At 41.4% G+C, this 22,920-nt stretch overlaps 1 protein-coding gene across 1 annotated transcript in view; it reads right to left on the bottom strand.

The window, feature by feature from the left end:
- stag1a (stromal antigen 1a) overlaps positions 1-22,276 on the bottom strand; it is a 32,954-nt gene extending 10,678 nt beyond the window's left edge. The window contains 20 exon segments of the mRNA XM_037546770.1: positions 1,684-1,764; positions 3,917-4,004; positions 4,091-4,161; positions 5,133-5,336; positions 5,745-5,834; positions 7,752-7,844; positions 8,838-8,941; positions 11,962-12,079; positions 12,370-12,477; positions 13,794-13,902; positions 14,649-14,728; positions 15,654-15,752; positions 15,840-15,963; positions 16,049-16,122; positions 16,839-16,973; positions 17,270-17,346; positions 17,424-17,473; positions 17,475-17,497; positions 17,757-17,897; positions 22,133-22,276. Of these exon segments, the coding sequence (XP_037402667.1) occupies positions 1,684-1,764; positions 3,917-4,004; positions 4,091-4,161; positions 5,133-5,336; positions 5,745-5,834; positions 7,752-7,844; positions 8,838-8,941; positions 11,962-12,079; positions 12,370-12,477; positions 13,794-13,902; positions 14,649-14,728; positions 15,654-15,752; positions 15,840-15,963; positions 16,049-16,122; positions 16,839-16,973; positions 17,270-17,346; positions 17,424-17,473; positions 17,475-17,497; positions 17,757-17,897; positions 22,133-22,276 (2,013 nt within the window).
- Positions 22,277-22,920: the final 644 nt, after the last annotated feature.

The raw sequence follows: 22,920 nt of genomic DNA, 5'->3' as shown, positions 1-22,920 counted from the left end.
TGGCCCTCTGCTGGCGGTCAGTGGCACAGGCTGGATCTTTACACAGTGGTTTTCAGAGGTGTTTCTGAGCCCATGCTGTGATTTCCACTACAGAAGCATGTCTATTTTTATGGAAGGGCCCAAAAATCATGGCCATCCAATATAGAGATATAAATTATGGCATTCTCTGGATCTTTTAATGATATTATGTTCTGTAGAAGTTCTTTGCTATTTTACATTGAGAAACATTATCCATGAATTGTTGCACTATTAGATCGTGCAGTCTTTCACAGAGTGGTGAACCCCTCCTCATCTTTACTTCTGAAAGACTCCGCCTCTCTGAGATGCTCTTTATACCTAATTATACTACTGACCTGTTGCTGACTAACTTAAATAGTTGTGAAATGTTTCACTAGGTTTTTTACATTAGCATTACAAGCATTACATAACTTTACCTGTTTTTTGTTGCCCCTGTCCCATTTATTTTTAAATGTGTTGCTGGCAACATATTCAAAATGGGCAAATAGTATAACATGAACTGCTTCTATAGACATTAGTGAAAGAATGGGTCACTCTCAGGAGCTCAGTGAATTCCAGCGTGGTACCGTGATCATACGCCACCTGTGGAACAAGTCCAGTCGTGAAATTTCCTCACTAATAAATATTCCACAGTCAACCGTCAGTGGGATTATACCACAATGGAAGCGACTGGGAATGACAGCAACTCAGCCACGAAGTGGTCGGCCACGTAAAATGACAGAGCGAGGTCAGCGGATACTGAGGCGCATAGTGCACAGAGGTCACCGACTTTCTGCAGAGTCAATCACTACATACCTCCAAATTTCATGTGGCCTTCAGATCAGCTCAAGAACAGCGTAGAGAGCTTCATGGAATGGGTTTTCATGGCTGAGCAGCTGCATCCAAGCCTTACATCACCAAGCGCAATGCAAAGCGTGGAATGCAGTGGAGTAAAGCGCTGCCACTGGACTCTAGAGCAGGGGAGACGTGTTCTCTGGAGTGACCAATTATGCTTCTCCGTCTGGCAATCTGATGGAAGAGTCTGGGTTTGGTGGTTGCCAGGAGACGGTACTTGTCTGACTGCATTGTGCCGAGTGTAAAGTTTGGTGGAGGGGGGATTATGGTGTGGGGCTGTTTTTCAGGAGTTGGGCTCGGCACCTTAGTTCCAGTGAAAGGAACTCTTAATGCTTCAGCACCAAGAGATTTTGGACAATTTCATGCTCCCAACTTTGTGGGAACAGTTTGGGGACGGCCCCTTCCTGTTCCAACATGACTGCAGACCAGTGCACAAAGCAGGTCCATAAAGACATGGATGACCCAGTTTGGTATGGAAGAACATGACTGGCCTGCACAGAGTCCTGACCTCAGAACACCTTTGGGAAGAATTAGAGCGGAGACTGTGAGCCAGGCCTTCTCATCCAACATCAGTGTCTGACCTCACAAATGCGCTTCTGGAAGAACGGTCAGAAATTCCCATAAACACTCCTAACCCTCGTGGAAAGCCTTCCCAGAAGAGTTGAAGCTATTATAGCTGCAAAGGGTGGGCCGAAATCATATTAAACCCTATGGATTAAGAATGGGATGTGACTCAAGTTCATATGTGTGTGAAGCAAGACGACCAAATAATTTTGGCAATATAGTGTATTTTCTGGAGAACTACTGATTCATTCATCCAAGTATTTATACCTTAGATGGAGAGCCTTCTGTGATTTTCACCAACTGCCACATGATTGAATAATGTGAGCACTGCAGAGCCTGGACTTCTATCTACAGAATAGAATACAATGGTCAGATAACAGAAGTAAGACAACACAAGGCAGTAGACAAAGGACAAATAACAAGGGACAGACAAGGTGGTTTACACAGATGACATAGTACAGACAGCACAGGACAGACAAACAGTGGGGTGAGACAACATGGGAGAGACTACAAGGAACAGACAGCAAAGGACAAACAACAACTTAGCTCAATCAACAAACAGACAACTCAGATCAGACAACAAAGATCAGATGTCAAGAGTATGAGAAACCAGACAACATGGTAAAGACAAGATGGGTCAGATAAGAAGGAACAGAAAGCAAGAGTCAGTAAAAGGTCAGACAACTTGAATCAGTCAACATGGGTCAGGCAACTCATGTCAGACAACACAGGACAGATAACTAGGGACAGACAAACTTAGGTCACGCAACAAGAGATAAACAACATTGGACAAATAACAAAGGGCAGACAAAAAGAAACAGATAACAAGGGACAGACAAGGTGGTTTAGACAAACACAGGACAGACAACCAGTTGGGTGAGACAACTAAGGTAAGATAATGTGGGTCAGACAGTCATACTGGGTTTAGACAACATGGGAAAGACCATAAGGGACAGAGAGGAAGAGTCAAACAACACAAGTCAGACAACATATTACTGATAACAAGGCACAGAGAACATGGCTCAGACAACTAGGGCCAGACAACACGAGTGATATAACTAGGCACAGACAACAAAGGTAAGACAGCAGAGGTATGAGAAAATAGACAAAATGGAAAAATGTGTCAGACAAGAAGGAACAGAAAACAGGAGTCAGACACGACAGGCCAGAAAACTCGAGTTACTCAACAAAGGTCAGACAACATGGATCACACAACATGGGAAGAAAGCATGAAAAATCAAACAATGTGGTAAAGACAACATGGATCAGACAACTTGGGTCAGTCAACAAGGGCCATGCAACATGGATCAATATGGGTCAGACAAAAGACAAAATGGGAAATACAACATCAGACAACAGCAGACAGATAACACCAGTCAGGCAACACCAGTCAGGCAATAAGGAACAGACAAAAAAGATTAGTCAAGACGGGTCAGGCAACTCAGGTCAGTCAACACAGGTCAGTCAACACAGGTCAGACAATGCAGGTCAGACAACAAAGGTCAGGTATCATGGACTAGATAATATGGGACAGAAAACAAGGAGCAGACAAGACGAGTCAGAAAACACTGGAGAAATAAAGAGGCAAAGAGAAATCCAAGGGGACTGACAGGACAGACAACAAGGGACAGATAGCAGACAAACAACAGGACAGACAACATGGGACAAAAGACAGAACAAAGTCTGTAGGACACAATCAGGAACAGGTCAGAAAACAAATGATAGACCATACAGGACAGACCATACGAGACAGACAAGTTCAATAAGATCAGGCTGGACACCCCTAGTTTAGTATATGCTATAGTCCTCTATAGAAAATTTGCACAGATCTACAATGTTTTTTTTCTCCTTTTTTTTATTGGAAAAAACAATACTTCCAATCACAAAAATACAATTTACCAATTCCCCTTTTTCGCCTTTTTGAAACATATGTATATGTACACGGTCACATACACACACATAACAACAAAACTACTCCAAACCCCCCCCCCCCCCCAAAAAAAAAACCCTTGATAACAATGAAGGATAAACTAATTAAATTAATTACAAAATACCGTGTATTAAACAATAACCACCCCCCACCAACGCCCCCACCTCAGCTCAACATGACCAACTCACATATTGACCACATCACATACAATATGAAAGGCAACACAAAAACAAGCACACATTCAATCGGGTAATATCTCCATATTAGTGAAATAGGAAATAAAGGGTTGCCATTTATGGTACGTCCTCTCAACGTGTATTTAATTTTCTCAAGTTTAAAAAAAAAATGACGTCCTTGAAATGAATTAGTGTTTTTTGAGGATGTATATGTAATCATTGCCAATATATAACTTCATAGCTTTAAATATAATATAAATATATCTTTAAACATATTTAAACAAATAAAATAGATTTGCCTGGATGCGTTTTAAACTGATAAAGGAAAATCTGTCCTCTCTGTTGTTAAACTGGGCACATATCCATTACCTGAACAAAACTGAAAGTATCATTCCTGCTCTGGCATTGAGCTTCGCTCTATCCCTGCTCTCAACAAGCGATAACAGGTCCCAAACAGGTCCCAGCTGGTCAGATCATGGGCACTGGCAGCGAAACAAAACATCAAGCCTTGTAGAATATAGCTTTTCTGGCTAACAATAGAAGGGCATGAACAGAAGCAGGGACGCACTTGTGAAAGGCAGTGAGTCTCTTGAGGCTGGACAGGACGCTGTAAATGTCATCATCATCTGCTTCATCTCCCTGTAACAGGTGGAGAGAAAGGCTTAGTCCAGAGGACAGTCTAAACCCATGCAAACCATAGACTATCACTATGACAGCCATGACGTCTTACAGTAATGGAAGGTACACGAATCCAAATTCATACCTAAATCTTCACTTGCCTCACATCTTGAGTTATTTATAACATTGGACTAATGTATGTTACATATCTAAAACCAGTGATGATGAATGAATGATTTTTGTTTATTGCTTCAAAGGTAAGATTTATGGTCACAAATCAAATTTTAGTCATTGACTTTGTTTACATACAAAGATTTTTGCCAATCAGATTGAATGCATTCCCGATTAAAGATTAAGACTGAAGTGTTTATGCTCCCTTTACTCAGCAACCTGTTTCAATGTACGTCTATACTACAAGTCATTTGATCCAAAATTACATGCATCGATTAGTGTAGACGTTACCATGACAACCAGCATCATGCGAGTCCAGTCAGATTTTTCCAAATGACGTCTCCGTTTTTTTTCTTTTCTATATTATGACTCAGGAAAAACGTCCTTCATGTGTCCTTGTTAAAGAAGGCAGAGAGGAAGACGTGCTCTGAGACACATAAGCTGGACGTCCGGTTTACCGCCGTCTTTTAAAGTAAGTAAACTCCGTCTCCTCTGCAGACCAGTTTCTGCTCCGTCGTGTTGAGCAGTATAAACTCTTACTATTACGAGACGCACATGCAGAACGGACTTACACTTTCCGACGGGGAATGTAATCGGATACAGGCGTTTACACGGATATTATTCTTCTATTTAACTGATTATTTACAGGATTATCCACCTCGTTCAATCTGACATTTCATTCTAAATGGCCTCAATCTGACTAGACTATTCCGATTGAACTGTTAGTTGGATTGATAACGTGTTATCAGGCTGCATGTAAACGCAGCTATTGTAGGTCATTAAATGAGCCTATTTGCTGCAGGGAGCTGATGATGTGGTACCTCCTGCAGAAGCTCCTCCACTGCATGGCTGAATCTGTCGGTCAGCTCATCTATCAGCTGGCTCCAGGCAATGTCCACTCTGTTCATGATACTGAGCTCCTCACTGCACAGTATGCTGAAGGTTTTACTGCAGGTCTCCAGAACCTCCAGCTCTGTGTGCTTCTCCACCACCAGCCTCATCTGCTTCAGAAGAGCATCCAGGTGCTGCCCCCATACACACACACACACACACACACACACACACACACACATTATCTATTTGGATCTATTTGAAACAAGTGGAGAAATTGTGTGGAAAGTGCAGATTTTACGCTTCCAATCCACAACACATTAAAGTTTGTAAGTAGAAGAGGAGATAACCATTTTTGTAGTGTGTACAGTCTGAAAGAAAAAAACATACTTTACATTTTTCTATATTTTTTGACATTAAAACAAATCAAAAGTGCAGAACTCAGCCCGTCCTGTCCATGCAGAATGACAATCAAGTGTAAATAATCGTGAAATTAATTATGTAGTTGATTATTTGATCATATTTAACAATCATCAAACAGCCAAATGACAATAACCCTAAGGATTTAAACAAGTTATTGACCCTCATGGAGTTTTTTGTACCTTCTCCATCCGTCCTGTACTGTAGATGTCCAAATTAAAGTACTGAGGGATCTGCAGAAGGTTGGCCACTTTCTCAGAGTCCGCCTGGTACTGCAGCAAACACAGGAGTGTTAATTAAGCTCTGGAATGTCAGAACCTCATATCTCGGGATGGGCATTTCAGGCAAATTTGGTGTAATTATATTTGATATATGGATATCTAGAGCATAAATCCGTAGAAAGCATGGCTTGAAATTTGCATTGAAAGTGTCAATCTAAAGTCTACATGATAACAGTTTGTTACCTCAGCTAACATTACTACCCTAGTGGCATCGTAACTGTTTTCTTTGCACTGTGTGCTGTAGTCTTTAGATGACTGCACTAGTCTTTAGACAGCTGAAGTAGTCTTTTGACAGTGTGATGTAGTCTTCAGACTGTGTGCAGTAGTCTGTAGACAGTGTGTAGAAGACTTTAGACAGCTGCAATAGTCTTTAGACAGTGTGATGTAATCTTCAGACTGTGTGCGGTAGTCTTTAGACAGTGTGTAGTAGACTAGGCGACTGCAGTAGTCTTTAGACAGTGTGATGTAATCTTCAGACTGTGTGCGGTAGTCTTTAGACAGTGTGTCGTAGTCTTTAGATGGTGTGTGGTAGCCTGTAGACAGTGTGCAGTAGTCTTTAGACAGTGTGATGTAGTCTTCAGACTGTGTGCAGTAGTCTTTAGACAGTGTGTAGTAGACTTTAGACGGCTGCAGTAGTCTTTAGACAGTGTGATATAGTCTTCAGACTGTGTGTGGTAGTCTTTAGACAGTGTGATGTAGTCTTTAGACTGTGTGCAGTAGTCTTTAGACAGTGTGCAGTAGCCTGTAGACAGTGTGATGTAGTCTTTAGACTGTGTGCAGTAGTCTTTAGACAGTGTGCAGTAGCCTGTAGACAGCTGCAGTAGTCTTTAGACAGTGTGTCATAGTCTTTAGATGGTGTGTCGTAGTCTTTAGACAGTGTGTGGTAGCATGTAGACAGCTGCAGTAGTCTTTAGACAGTTTGTCGTAGTCTTCAGACTGTGTGTGGTAGTCTTCAGACTGTGTGCAGTAGTCTTTAGCCAGTGTGTGGTAGCCTTTAGACAATGTGCAGTAGTCTTTAGACAGTGTGATGTTGTCTTCAGACTGTTTGCGGTAGTCTTTAGACAGTATGTGGTAGACATTAGGAAGCTGCAGTAGTCTTTAGACAGTGTGATGTAGACTTCAGACTGTATGCGGTGGCCTTTAGACAGTGTGTGGTAGCCTTTAGACGGCTGCAGTAGTCTTTAGACAGTGTGATGTAGTCTTCAGGCTATGCGGTAGTCTTTTGACAGTGTGTGGTAGATTTTAGAAAGCTACAGTAGTCTTTAGACAGCATGATGTAGTCTTAAGACTGTATGCAATAGTCTTAAGACAGTGTGTAGTAGACTTTAGACAGTGTGATGTAGTCTTCAGACTGTGTGCAGTAGTCTTTAGCCCGTGTGTAGTAGACTTTAGAGGTTGTGCTGTAGCCATTAAAGCTGCAGTAGTCTTTAGACAGTGTGATGTTGTCTTCAGACTGTGTATGGTAGTCTTGGTAGTCTTTAGACAGTGTGATGTAGTTTTAAGACTGTGTGCGGTAGTCTTTAGACAGTGTGATGTGTGTGCAGTAGTCTTTAGACAGTGTGATGTAGTCTTCAGACTGTGTGCAGTAGTCTTTAGACGGTGTGATGTAGTCTTCAGACTGTGTGCAGTAGTCTTTAGACAGTGTGTAATAGACTTTGTTGAAGACCAAATTGTAAGACTCAGCTCCACACTGCCTTCTGGTGGAAGATGGAGTTCAGACAACTCACGGAATTTAAATATGAGAACGTATAACTTCAGAGAGAAGATCTGCAAATCAAAAAATCCTTAAAAAAATCTAAAAATCAAAAAACTTACTGTTCAATATTTTAAAAAATTCACAAATATTTAAATAAAAATGTGATCGTTTGGACTTGTTGATAATACAGCATGACACTGTGTGAGCTTTACCTTCGACAGTAACGTGGGGAGAGACATAATGAAGTGTTCCGTTAGCTTATTTCTGTCATCAGTCTGAGTCTTCCTCTCTTTTGCCGTCAACACCTAAACGACATCAGAATCAAAACGATCAATAAGCGGAACTTTGAAAAGAGATTTTAAGTAAGGTGGTGTTTCCCAACCCCAGTTCTGTTCCGATGAGCTTAGTGTTTTCCTGCCTTGGTTCAGCTCATGAAGCCAACTTTATTAATGCACATTTACAAACAAAAGATTCATAAATCATAAGAAATAAAAAAAAAATAACCAGCAATAAAAAAATTACAACCTACACAGAAAGGCTAATTGGATTATGCAAAACACAACTGAGCTGACACGCAATACAATAAATAAAAATCAAATATCAACAAAATTTTTAAGGAAATAGAATCATTTATACAGCTAATACACTGAGAACTACAGCTAGAAGCACCTGTCTTTCTCTGATTCAGAAATCCTACATCGTACAGATCGTATGCAGGCTATAGTAGAACATATAACTGCACCCTATCTGCATAAGAACTGTAGAAAATTCACCAGAATTTCAGCCACTGAGACGTTTTGGATGACAATGGTCAAAAATAGCACTTTTGGGAAGAGAAATTGTCCAGAAATTTTGACTGACAGTAACAGGTCTACAGTAAAGAGTCACAATCTAATAATTTTAACGGTAATGCAAATGAGAAACAGTAATTAAAACACTGTTCCTTCCAAACTGTTTGATCATAAGATCAACAGTGAAAATATCAGCCGTGTGGAAAAAGTCCAAACTTTTTTATGAAGGGCATTAGACACCAAATCTAGAATATCAGTTCATGTGGAGCATCAGGACACCCGAGAACTTCTCTGCTGCAGGTGTGATAGCACCTGAAAGCACGATTGATACGCAGAACACAGCAAAACAACAGAAGCTAAAAGGAAAGCCCATGACTGCCCCATGTGATGAGTTTTGAAGATGCAGTTAATGTTATTAATTTAACAGAGCATGTTTAGTCATTTATCTAAGAGCGTAACCCATTTAAAGCAGTATCCTGAACGCCCATCGCTCTGAGACACTCTCACCCGTTTGCCTGTTCCTCTGCCCACAGGAGGATGAGCTTCTGCGGCCTGCCGGATGGAGCAGACGATCAGCTCAATCAGAGCGCTCTCCTGTCTCTCTGACAACACTATAGAGAGAGTTAGACAAACAGGGAGAATGAGATACTGTTAGAGTGTAATGAGTTTACTTGGACTGCAATAATTATAGTATTAAAAAACGTTAAAGCAGTTCGAATAACCACACGTCAGTTTGTCATTCTGACTAAACACTGCCAAATCAGCAGTAGCAGCTCATAAAGATCAGTCTTCTTCACATCAGTCTGATGGTTCTCTGTGTGGGAGTGGTCTTGATCTCTCAGCAGCAGTCAGAGGTCTCACTGAGACTGTTCAGAACGGCCTCTAATAGAGCTCTAATTAAACTATACCATAATATAGAATGTAAAACATGGTCACTCCACTCACTCAGAAGTGACCAAACCAGCAGTGTTGTTTTTAAGACTGTGTGGTTACAGACCCTGCTCTGCTATCCTGCTCCGCTCAGTCTCAGTATCATATTCAGGGTTGCCAGATTGGGTAAAATACCCCGGATTAGCATTTAGTGCTACTTGCTATGACAGTAATCGTTTATCAGGGATGATTTTCCATTCACTTGTAGTATTTCAAGTTATATCAATACTTGTAATACTGATATAATTTGTATATCAATACAAATACTACTACTTCTTCTAATAATAATTAAGACGTTTAATTTAAAAGTGATTATTCTTATACAACATTTAAACATTTGACATAATCTTAAAGAGAATATTGACAAAACATTGTTCAATAGTTGCAGGCCTATAGTCAGTAAAGGGGTTTTAGGCCTCAGTCCTGGAGACAGTTTTCTCTGCATATATTGGTGTTTTCATTAATCTCCACTTCTGTAATGTGCACTATGAGTGCAGTAGAGCACTATACAGTAATATGTAGTGTGCAGTATGAGTGCAGCAGAGCACTATACAGTAGTATATAGTGTGCAGTATGAGTGCAGTAAGAGTGCAGTAGAGCACTATACAGTAGTATATAGTGTGCAGTATGAGTGCAGTAAGAGTGCAGTAGAGCACTATACAGTAGTATATAGTGTGCAGTATGAGTGCAGTAGAGCACTATACAGTAGTATGTAGTGTGCAGTATGAGTGCAGTAAGAGTGCAGTAGAGCACTATACAGTAGTATATAGTGTGCAGTATGAGTGCAGTATGAGTGCAGTAGAGCACTATACAGTAGCATATAGTGTGCAGTATGAGTGCAGTATGAGTGCAGTAGAGCACTACACAGTAGTATATAGTGTGCAGTATGAGTGCAGTAGAGCACTATACAGTAGTATGTAGTGTGCAGTATGAGTGCAGTAAGAGTGCAGTAGAGCACTATACAGTAGTATGTAGTGTGTAGTATGAGTGCAGTATGAGTGCAGTAGAGCACTATACAGTAGTATATAGTGTGCAGTATGAGTGCAGTAGAGCACTATACAGTAGTATGTAGTGTGCAGTATGAGTGCAGTATGAGTGCAGTAGAGCACTATACAGTAGCATATAGTGTGCAGTATGAGTGCAGTATGAGTGCAGTAGAGCACTACACAGTAGTATATAGTGTGCAGTATGAGTGCAGTAGAGCACTATACAGTAGTATGTAGTGTGCAGTATGAGTGCAGTAAGAGTGCAGTAGAGCACTATACAGTAGTATGTAGTGTGTAGTATGAGTGCAGTATGAGTGCAGTAGAGCACTATACAGTAGTATATAGTGTGCAGTATGAGTGCAGTAGAGCACTATACAGTAGTATGTAGTGTGCAGTATGAGTGCAGTAGAGCACTATACAGTAGTATATAGTGTGCAGTATGAGTGCAGTATGAGTGCAGTAGAGCACTATACAGTAGTATATAGTGTGCAGTATGAGTGCAGTAAGAGTGCAGTAGAGCACTATACAGTAGTAGTATATAGTGTGCAGTATGAGTGCAGTATGAGTGCAGTAGAGCACTATACAGTAGTATATAGTGTGCAGTAAAAGTGCAGTAGAGCACTATACAGTAGTATGTAGTGTGCAGTATGAGTGCAGTAAGAGTGCAGTAGAGCACTATACAGTAATATGTAGTGTGCAGTATGAGTGCAGTAGAGCACTATACAGTAGTATGTAGTGTGCAGTATGAGTGCAGTAGAGCACTATACAGTAGTATGTAGTGTGCAGTATGAGTGCAGTAGAGCACTATACAGTAATATGTAGTGTGCAGTATGAGTGCAGTAGAGCACTATACAGTAGTATATAGTGTGCAGTATGAGTGCAGTATGAGTGCAGTAGAGCACTATACAGTAATATGTAGTGTGCAGTATGAGTGCAGTAGAGCACTATACAGTAGTATGTAGTGTGCAGTATGAGTGCAGTAGAGCACTATACAGTAGCATGTAGTGTGCAGTGTGAGTGCAGTATGAGTGCAGTAGAGCACTATACAGTAATATGTAGTGTGCAGTATGAGTGCAGTAGAGCACTATACAGTAGTATGTAGTGTGCAGTATGAGTGCAGTAGAGCACTATACAGTAGTATGTAGTGTGCAGTATGAGTGCAGTAGAGCACTATACAGTAATATGTAGTGTGCAGTATGAGTGCAGTAGAGCACTATACAGTAGTATATAGTGTGCAGTATGAGTGCAGTATGAGTGCAGTAGAGCACTATACAGTAGTATATAGTGTGCAGTATGAGTGCAGTAAGAGTGCAGTAGAGCACTATACAGTAGTATATAGTGTGCAGTATGAGAGCAGTATGAGTGCAGTAGAGCACTATACAGTAATATATAGTGTGCAGTATGAGTGCAGTATGAGTGCAGTAGAGCACTATACAGTAATATATAGTGTGCAGTGTGAGTGCAGTATCAGTGCAGTAGAGCACTATACAGAAATATATAGTGTGCAGTATCAGTGCAGTATGAGTGCAGTAGAGCACTATACAGTAGGATGCAGTAAGAGTGCAGTAGAGCACTATACAGTAGTATGTAGTGTGCAGTAGAGTTCCCCACTGTAGTCTGTAGTGTGCAGTACTATACAGTAGTATGTAGTGTGCAGTGTGAGTGCAGTAGAGCACTATACACTATAGGGTGCAGTATGGTCAGTGTGTACTAACCTTCCTCTCCCTGCACCGGTTCCTCCAGCAGTACTTCAGTCATACACTCCCAGTCCTTCAGCAGATCCTGAGAACTGTCCCACAGACTGTCCACCAGATACGCTGCGTGCTCGTGAAGCTGACCACACACACACCAAAGCAAAGAACAAATATTAAGCTTTCCTTAATAAAATCTACATTTACATTAAAGTACATCAAGTTTAAGACTGCTGATCTTCTGCTCCTTCATGGTTCTGCTGTGTACACTGTGATATGGAGATCTTTATGGGTAAATAAATATCTCTGTTTATAAATAATTACAGCTGTTATTCCTGACAGTGTAAACGGGAGATTGAATAAAAATGTGATATTAGTGATGATTATTTTTAAATTCTGAGTCAGAAGGAATCTGTGTGTGTGTGTGTGTACCTCACTCTCCAGAAAGAACAGCACCAGCATCCTGATCAGGTTCCCGTTTGGGCTGCTCCTCCCCCGATGCTTTGCCAGAGCCTCTTCAGCCTGAGTATGCAAGTATGCAAGTATTGAAAACATACATAACAAACCTGGATGGTAAAAACTAAGATTCAACAAAATAATGCAGTTTTATGTTGGACGAGGGGAAAATTGGTTTAGTGACAGAGGAGAAAGGCAGAAAACACTGAAGGGAACAGATTTTCTAATAATTGATGACAAAGCAGGAAAGAAGGTCACACGTTTTCACTCTGCAGCTGTGTGTGTTATTGTCTTCAGCTGCATCTCAAAACCCACACTGGACTAAATTGTACAGCACACACCTGTACAGTCTGTACACCTGTACTGTACTGTACGCAGGTCTACTCAGTGCTACATCTGGACTGGCATTCGCTGGGATTCGGTGAGGTTCCGTGAGGTTTGCAGGAGTTTAGTGGGGTTTGCAAGGATTTGGTCATGTTTGCTGAGATTTGCAGGGCTTTGATTTTTTAAGTGTTCATTTGGTTTTGCAGGGGTTCATAAGAGTTCAGTGGTGTTTGTGATGGTTCAGTGAGGTTTGCAGGGGTTTGGTGGGGTTTGCGTTGGTTAGGTGGGGTTTGTGATGATTAGGTAGGGTTTGCAGGGGTGTGGTGTGGTTTGCGATGGTTTGTTGGGGTTTGTGATGATTTGGTGGGGTTTGATTTTTTTAAGGGTTCATTTGGTTTTGCAGTGGTTCATAAGAGTTTGCAGGGGTTTTGTGGGGTTTGTGATGGTTGGGTGAGGTTTGAAAGGGTTTGGTGGGGTTTGTGATGGTTGGGTGGGGTTTGCAAGGGTTTGGTGGGGTTTGTGATAATTTGTTGGGATTTACAAGGGTTTGGTGGTGTTTTTGATGGTTTGGTGGGGTTTGTGATGGTTGGGTGGGCTTTGCAAAAGTTAGGTGGGGTTTGCGATGGTTCGGTGGGGTTTGCAAGGGTTTGGTGGGGTTTGTGATAGTTCGGTGGGGTTTGTGATGGTTAGTTGGGGTTTGCAACGGTTTGGTGGGGTAAATGATGGTTGGTGGGGTTTGCAGGGTTTGGGGATTTCCGATGGTTTGGCAGGGTTTGCAAGGGTTTGTTGGGGTTAATGATGATTGGTGGGGTTTGCAGGGGTTTGAGGGTTTGTGATGGTTTGGCGGGGTTTGCAGGGGTTTGGGGGTTTGCAATGGTTTGGTGGGGTTTGCAGAAGATAGGAGGTGTTTGTGGTTCAGTGGGATTTTCAGCGGTTTGGTGGGGATTGTAGGAGTAGGTGTGGGTCACGATGGTTTGGTGGGGTTCACAGGGTTTCTGAATTGTGTGTGTGTGTGTGTCTGTAGGCTGTTCAGGTATCAGGGTGGTCCTAATTAAAAGTAAACATAGTGAGACTCACTTGCGATGGAGAAAATCTCCTGCAGCCAGGGCGACCGGTCTATGTGCGGAGTACACCAGGTGATACACGTTCTCACAGTCATCGTCAGACAGAGCGTCCTCACTGCCTCTGCAAACACAAACACGCTCCACTGTTCCACAGATGGCCATCAGGTCAGTGTTTCTGAGCCTGAGCAGCCGGTTTGTTTAAGCATGTGAGCAGAGGGATGATGAGTTTAGTCTAAATGAGTTTTTCACACACCCACACACACACACACACACACACACACACACACACACACACACACACATATATATATATATATATATATGTATATATATATATATATATATATATATATATATATATATATATATATTTTTTTTTTTTACAATCTGTATATAGTTATTGAACTGAGTATTCAAAGAAAATTATTAAACCATATTTTTTGGTCTTATCTCATTACCCCAACATTTTACTATATTTTACAAGGAAAACAAAGACCGTTAAACCTAATACAAACCTTTTTTTCATTTAAAGGGAAAATAAGAGTCCTCTGTAGAGAACATGAACTTATTTTCACTTAGAAAATGAACAAAACATAGACTTTGACCAGGGGCACCTAAACTTTCACATATGACTGTAAATAAATATTAAAGTAATGGGAAACAAATATTACATTGAAGTGATGGGAATAAAGGTATAAAACAATTATCACTCTTAAGTATGTAAGGGCATGCTGGAAGGCTGTTTTGTGAGAATGACAAATGTGTCTGAGATATTTAAATAAAGCTTTTTTAACATTACTTCCACAGTTTTGTCCTGAAGTAGATAAACAGAAATACACTCACACACACTCACTGCCTGTTACTCACTGCAAAACTAATATGATTAATCTGACGGCCTCAACTGCCACATCATATTCTTTATCCAGAGTCATAGACACGATCCGATCCTGCAGTAGAAATCACAGATCAGTCAAGGTTATATCACAATACCTACATTTAGAGTCGGTTATTCATTCAGCCTAATGAGAAACTGTAGAACAGACTCAGTTTATATCACAATACCTACATTTAGAGTCGGTTATTCATTCAGCCTAATGAGAAACTGTAGAACAGACTCAGTTTATATCACAATATCTACATTTAGAGTCGGTTATTCATTCAGCCTAATGAGAAACTGTAGAACAGACTCAGTTTATATCACAATACCTACATTTAGAGTCGGTTATTCATTCAGCCTAATGAGAAACTGTAGAACAGACTCAGTTTATATCACAATACCTACATTTAGAGTCGGTTATTCATTCAGCCTAATGAGAAACTGTAGAACAGACTCAGTTTATATCACAATACCTACATTTAGAGTCGGTTATTCATTCAGCCTAATGAGAAACTGTAGAACAGACTCAGTTTATATCACAATACCTACATTTAGAGTCGGTTATTCATTCAGCCTAATGAGAAACTGTAGAACAGACTCAGTTTATATCACAATACCTACATTTAGAGCCGGTTATTCATTCAGCCTAAAGAGAAACTGTAGAACAGACTGGGTTTATATCACAATATCTACATTTAGAGCCGGTTATTCATTCAGCCTAAAGAGAAACTGTAGAACAGACTCAGTTTATACCACAATACCTACATTTAGAGCCGGTTATTCATTCAGCCTAAAGAGAAACTCTAGAACAGACTCAGTTTATATCACAATACCTACATTTAGAGCCGGTTATTCATTCAGCCTAAAGAGAAACTGTAGAACAGACTCAGTTTATATCACAATATCTACATTTAGAGCCGGTTATTCATTCAGCCTAATGATAAACTGTAGAACAGACTCAGGTTTGTAGGGTTTATATCAGTTTTATTCTTCACCTTGAAGCGGTTTGTGAACAGCTCCAGTTTCTGGAAGAGCTCTCGGTGTGAATAGAGGTTCTGTAAGGCCTTCAGGCACTTCAGCCGAACTTCCCCTTGCTGTCAGGAGGACAGGTAAGAATCACTCACCTGAGAGAAACACCGAGTGAAGAAGGCATGCAGTGAAGTGGTCTGCAGGGACATTACCCGGTCGTGTAAAGTCCACCCTACATACTTTAGGTAACTGTCGTTCAGGAAGGCATCGCTGTAAATTTGCATCCACACTCTGATCTCCTCTATGCAGATGGCTCTGATCTCAGCTATCGCATCCCTGCAGATAAAGGCCATCAGTCAGGGCTGCACTGTCACCATGGAAACAACATTACTCAAAATGAGACTCTGTAAATTGGAGCAACCTGTAACGGTGAACGAAGATTCCCTTGAAGATCGAGTTCATCATGTTTTCAATCTCATCTTGGTTTTCCTGGAGCTGTAAACAAATATAACATCTTATAATTATTAATCGGTTACAATTTGATCTGTTACTATATAATCTGTTGCAGTGTAATCTGTTATAGTATTGATCTGTTACGGTATTGATCTGTTACAGCGTAACCTGTTACATTATGGTCTGTTACAGTGTAATCTGTTACATTACGGTCAGTTACAATGTAATCTGTTACAGTATTGTGATCTATTACAGTATGGTGTAACCTGTTACAGTATTGATCTGTTAGTTTGATATGTTACAGTGTAACTTGTTACAATGTGGTCTGTTACAGTGTAATACAGATCAATACAATGTAATCTGTTACAGAATTTTCTACTACATTGTAATTTGTTACAGTATGGACTGTTTCAGTAAAACCTGTTACAGTTTTGATCTGTTATAGTGTGATCTGTTGCAGAATGTTTCATCATTTCACGACAGTCCAGTTTAGTCCCATCCATCCAGTACAGTCCAGTCACTGCAGGCCAGTGCACTCAGTTCAATCCAGTCTTGTCTAGTCCAGTCACCCAATCCAGCATAGTCCAGTCAATTCCAGTCCAGTCAAGCTCAGGCAGGTCCAGTCCAGTGCAGTTGCCTAGACAAGTGTAGTGTAATGCATTCACCCATTCCAGCATGGTCCACTCCAGTCCAGTCAAACCCAATCCAGTCTTGTCTAGTCCAGTCTAGTCACCCAATCCACCATAGTCCAGTCAATTCCAGTCCATCATGTACTCGTCATAGATGATGCTGTACTGGCACTGTCGGATCAGAACCGCAATGAACTCACAGTAACTGTAGCGGAATTTGTTCCACAGCGGGCCAGAGATGGTCAGTGGGTAATCACCACTGTCCTGCACACACAGAGAGGGGTCAGCAATCAAATACTAAAATCCACAAATATCTACATCAAACACAATGTGATCAGTGACATTAAAAAACCTTTATATGTGATTCCAAAGCTTTGGTAATAGGAATATTAGGATTATTATTATTTTCATGAATTACAAGCCATTTATCTCCTTTCAACATTCTGCTGAAAATCAGTCTGATCTGAAGGGTGATTGTGGTGACTTTGTCTGATCAGACATTCTTCTCTTTTTCTATATAAGGTTTGGAGAGGTTTTAATATTAGAAGGTGAATAAGAACCTCATCAAACTCCTCCGTCATTTTTCGGATGATCTCTACGTTCTGCATGTTGCGAAACATCTCAATTCTCACAGCACCTTCAGAGGAATGACAGAAAGGTGTAAAACAGCAGTACAGTCAGTCTGACCTCTACCAGGAGAACTCCACCATTCACCTTTGCAGCCCGAGCAGCAGATGAAGAAGTTGATGAGGTCCAGCAGGGCCTTCGATCCACTCATCAACCACCGACTGAACGAGACAAAGAGAACTAAAACTGATATAAAGGCTGAAACTAAACCTTCAATTACTTTACTAACAGGCCAGAAACACAACTGCGCAAAATTAATTTCCATGTCTTGTTGTGCTTTAAAATGTGTCATCAATGCTATTCATAATCATAAATAATGGCAGTTCTGCATTCTGAGCATTTGAGGGGAACAGCTCCAGAATTCAGGATTATTTAACTGCAAGAGGTAAGAATAATTTAAACCTGACCCCTGTGCTGTACCTGCATGGCACTCTTGCCCTGTTTGACCATCTCAAACAGAGTGACTGGGTTTCCCCCTCCATTCCGCTGAGCTCCGTTCACTCTCCGGCCCGGTGGCGCCTCCACCTGGCTCTTTTCCTGACGTGCCTTTTTATTAGTGGCCTGAGGTCAAACCAAAACAAACAAACAGGGTCACTGCACCAACAGAACAGAACCTAAACCAAGAAAAACAGGGTCACTGCACCAACAGAACAAAACCTAAAACAAGACAAGTAGGGTCACTGCACGAACAGAACAGAACCTAAACCAAGAAAAACAGGGTCACTGCACCAACAGAACAGAACCTAAAAAAAAGACAAGCAGGGTCACTGCATCAGCAGAATAGAACCTAAACCAAGACAAACAGGGTCACTGCACCAACAGAACAGAACCTAAACCAAGAAAAACAGGGTCACTGCACGAACAGAACAGAACCTAAACCAAGAAAAACAGGGTCACTGCACCAACAGAACAGAACCTAAACCAAGAAAAACAGGGTCACTGCACGAACAGAACAGAACCTAAACCAAGAAAAACAGGGTCACTGCACCAACAGAACAGAACCTAAAAAAAAGACAAGCAGGGTCACTGCATCAGCAGAATAGAACCTAAACCAAGACAAACAGGGTCACTGCACCAACAGAACAAAAGCTAAACCAAAACAGGGTCACTGCGCCAACAAAATAGAACCTAAACAAAGACAAACAGGGTCATTGCACCCACAGAAGAGCACCTAAACCAGGACAAACAGTATCACTGCCCAAACAGAAAAGAACCTAAAGAAAGACAAACAGGGTCACTGCACCAACAGAAGAGAACCTAAACCAAGACAAACAGGGTCACTGCACCAACAGAACAGAACCTCAACCAAGACAAACAAGGTCACTGCACTGATAGAACTCAAACAGGGTCACTGCACTGACATAACAGAACTCAAACAGGCTCACTGCACTGCAACAACAGAACAGAACCTAAACAAAGACAAACAGGGTCACTGCACCAACAGAACAGAATCTAAACCAAGACAAATAGGGTCACCGCACCAACAGAACAGAACTTAAACCAAGACAAATAGGGTCACTGCACGAACAGAATAGAACCTAAACCAAGACAAATAGGGTCACTTCACCAATTGAACAGAACTGCACTGACAGAAAATAAATAAAACAGAGTCACTGCACTGATAGAACTCAAACAGGGTCACTGCACTGACATAACAGAACTCAAACAGGCTCACTGCACTGCAACAACAGAACAGAACCTAAACCAAGACAAATAGGGTCACAGCACTAGTAGAACAGAATCTAAACCAATACAAACAGGGTCACTGTACCAACAGAATAGAACTGCACTGACAGAAAATAAATAAAACAGAGTCACTGCACTGATTGACAGAACTCAAACAGGCTCACTGCACTGCAACAACAGAACAGAACCTAAACAAAGACAAACAGGGTCACTGCACCAACAGAACAGAACCTAAACCAAGACAAATAGGGTCACCGCACCAACAGAACAGAACTTAAAACAAGACAAATAGGGTCACTGCGCGAACAGAATAGAACCTAAACCAAGACAAACAGGGTCACTTCACCAATTGAACAGAACCTAAACCAAGACAAATAGGGTCACTGCACCAACAGAACAGAACCTAAACCAAGACAAATAGGGTCACTGCACCAACAGAACAGAACCTAAACCAAGACAAACAGGGTCACTGCACCAATTGAACAGAACCTAAACCAAGACAAATAGGGTCACTGCACCAACAGAACAGAACCTAAACCAAGACAAACAGGGTCACTGCACCAATTGAACAGAACCTAAACAAAGACAAATAGGGTCACTGGACCAACAGAATAGAACCTAAACAAAGACAAACAGGGTCACTGCACCAACAGATGGGAACCTAAACCAAGACGAATAGGGTCACTGCACCAACAGAACAGAAACTAAACCAAGACAAACAGGGTCACTGCACCAACAGAACAGAACCTAAACCAAGACAAATAGGGTCACTGCACCAACAGAACAGAACTTAAACCAAGACAAATAGGGTCACTGCACGAACAGAATAGAACCTAAACAAAGACAAACAGGGTCACTGCACCAACAGAACAGAACCTAAACCAAGACAAAAAGGGTCACTGCACTAACAGAACAAAAGCTTAACCAAAACAAGGTCACTGCGCCAACAAAACAGAACCTAAACAAAGACAAACAGGGTCAGTGCACCAACAAAATAGAACCTAAACAAAGACAAACAGGGTCACTGCACCAACAGAACAGAACCTACACCAAGACAAGCAGGGTCACTGCACCAACAGAACAGAACCTAAACCAAGACAAACAGGGTCACTGCACCAACAGAACAAAAGCTAAACCAAAACAGGGTCACTGCTCCAACAAAATAGAACCTAAACAAAGACAAACAGGGTCATTGCACCCACAGAAGAGCACCTAAACCAGAACAAACAGTGTCACTGCCCAAACAAAAAAAAACCTAAAGAAAGACAAACAGGGTCACGCCAACAGAAGAGAACCTAAACCAAGACAAACAGGGTCACTGCACCAACAGAACAAAACCTAAACCAAGACAAACAGGGTCACTGCACCAATTGAACAGAACCTAAACCAAGACAAACAGGGTCCCTGCACCAACGGAACAGAACCTAAACCAATACAAACAGGGTCACTGCACTGACAGAACACAACGTAAACCAAGACAATCAGGGTCACTGCACCAACCGAACAGAACCTAAACCAAGACAAATAGGGTCATGGCACCAACAGAACAGAACTTAAACCAAGACAAATAGGGTCACTGCACGAACAGAATAGAACCTAAACCAAGACAAACAGGGTCACTTCACCAATTGAACAGAACCTAAACCAAGACAAATAGGGTCACTGCACCAACAGAATAGAACCTAAACAAAGACAAACAGGGTCACTGCCCGAACAGCAAAGAACCTAAACAAAGACAAACAGGGTCACTGCACCAACAGAACAGAACCTAAACCAAGACAAATAGGGTCACTGCACCAACAGAATAGAACCTAAACCAAGACAAATAGGGTCACTGCATCAACAGAACAGAACCTAAACCAAGACAAACAGGGTCACTGCACCAACAGAACAAAAGCTAAACCAAAACAGGGTCACTGCCCCAACAAAATAGAACCTAAACAAAGACAAACAGGGTCATTGCACCCACAGAAGAGCACCTAAACCAGGACAAACAGTATCACTGCCCAAACAGAAAAGAACCTAAACCAAGACAAATAGGGTCACTACACCAACAGAATAGAACCTAAACCAAGACAAACAGGGTCACTGCATCAACAGAACAGAACCTAAACCAAGACAAACAGGGTCACTGCACCAACAGAACAAAAGCTAAACCAAAACAGGGTCACTGCCCCAACAAAATAGAACCTAAACAAAGACAAAAAGGGTCACTGCACCAACAGAAGAGAACCTAAACCAAGACAAACAGGGTCACTGCACCAACAGAACAAAAGCTAAACCAAAACAGGGTCACTGCCCCAACAAAATAGAACCTAAACAAAGACAAAAAGGGTCACTGCACCAACAGAAGAGAACCTAAACCAAGACAAACAGGGTCACTGCACCAACAGAATAGAACTGCACTCACAGAATAGAACTCAAACAGTTCTCATACTGTGTCACTGCACTGACAGAACAGAAATGAAAACAAAATAAGAGGGTCACTGAACTGACATAATAGAACTTAAACAGGGTCACTGCACTGACAGAACAAAACTCAAACAGGGTCACTGCACTGACGGAACAGAAATGAAAGCAAAACTAACAGGGTCACTGCACTGACAGAACAAAACTCAAACTGTGTCACTGCACTGACAAAACTCAAACTGGGTCACTGCACTGACAGAACAGAACTCAAACTGGGTCACTGCACTGACAAAACTCAAACTGGGTCACTGCACTGACAGAACAGAATTCAAACTGGGTCACTGCACTGACAAAACTCAAACAGGGTCACTGCACTGACAGAACAGAAATGAAAGCAAAACTAACAGGGTCACTGCACTGACAGAACAAAACTCAAACTGTGTCACTGCACTGACAAAACTCAAACTGGGTCACTGCACTGACAGAACAGAACTCAAACTGGGTCACTGCACTGACAGAACTCAAACTGGGTCACTGCACTGACAGAACAGATCTCAAACTGGGTCACTGCACTGACAGAACTCAAACTGGGTCACTACACTGACAGACCATAACTGAAAACAAAGCTAACAGGGTCTGCACTGCACTGCCAATCTAAACTGTATTAAAGAAGGAAAAGCTGTAGCCAGTGTTTACTGTACCAGTGGTCTGCCGGGCTTTGCTCTCTTCCTGTTCCTGTCATCCTGGTCCAGTTCACTGAGACTCAGGCTGACCGCCTCTGGCTGGCCAGACTCGCTGCAGGACTCTCTGAGGAACAGCGAGACTTAATACACATTTCTCAGCATCGCCCCCTACTGTCTGTGTTCTAAATGCAGGTTAATAATGAACCGGAGGTGATGAACATTACAGGCTGTGCAGCAAAGCATGATGTCCCACCCATATTCACTTACATCTGACACTGTATTGATGTTGCATATTAGTAACTGACAGTAAACTTAATAAAGATCCAGCTTAAGTTTTTATTTCCTCTATGGAGAAATTGATGTAGATTGAAAATGTTTTGGACAGAACCAGCAGATGGCGCAGTTCTGCACTTTTCCTCCACACACTCATTAACAACACACTGTAAACAGGCCCTCTTTGAAAACACCAACAATTTAAAATATAAGAAATAAATACGTTACAGAATCGTTACTCTGACAGCATCACCTCAGACAACTGCTATCTCAAATACAACTGTTCAGACCTTATTAAGGTGCATGTAAAAATAGAAGACACAGATTAAAGTAGTATTTCACATCCTGAAAATAATGATCTCACTCAACACACACAAGCCACAATGTTATACTCAATAGCCACTTTTTTGGAAAATAAAGTTAACTTATTAACAATATACAGTAATTATATATTTAAAATAATTTCTTCGTGCATCATCTGTCTCGAAACTTGATCATCACCTTTCAAACACCAACATTCTACATATTCGCTT

Source organism: Pygocentrus nattereri, chromosome 17, assembly GCF_015220715.1.
Source record: "Pygocentrus nattereri isolate fPygNat1 chromosome 17, fPygNat1.pri, whole genome shotgun sequence".
NCBI classification, from domain to species: Eukaryota; Metazoa; Chordata; class Actinopteri; order Characiformes; family Serrasalmidae; genus Pygocentrus; species Pygocentrus nattereri.
This window is presented reverse-complemented; position numbering and strand designations above follow the sequence as displayed.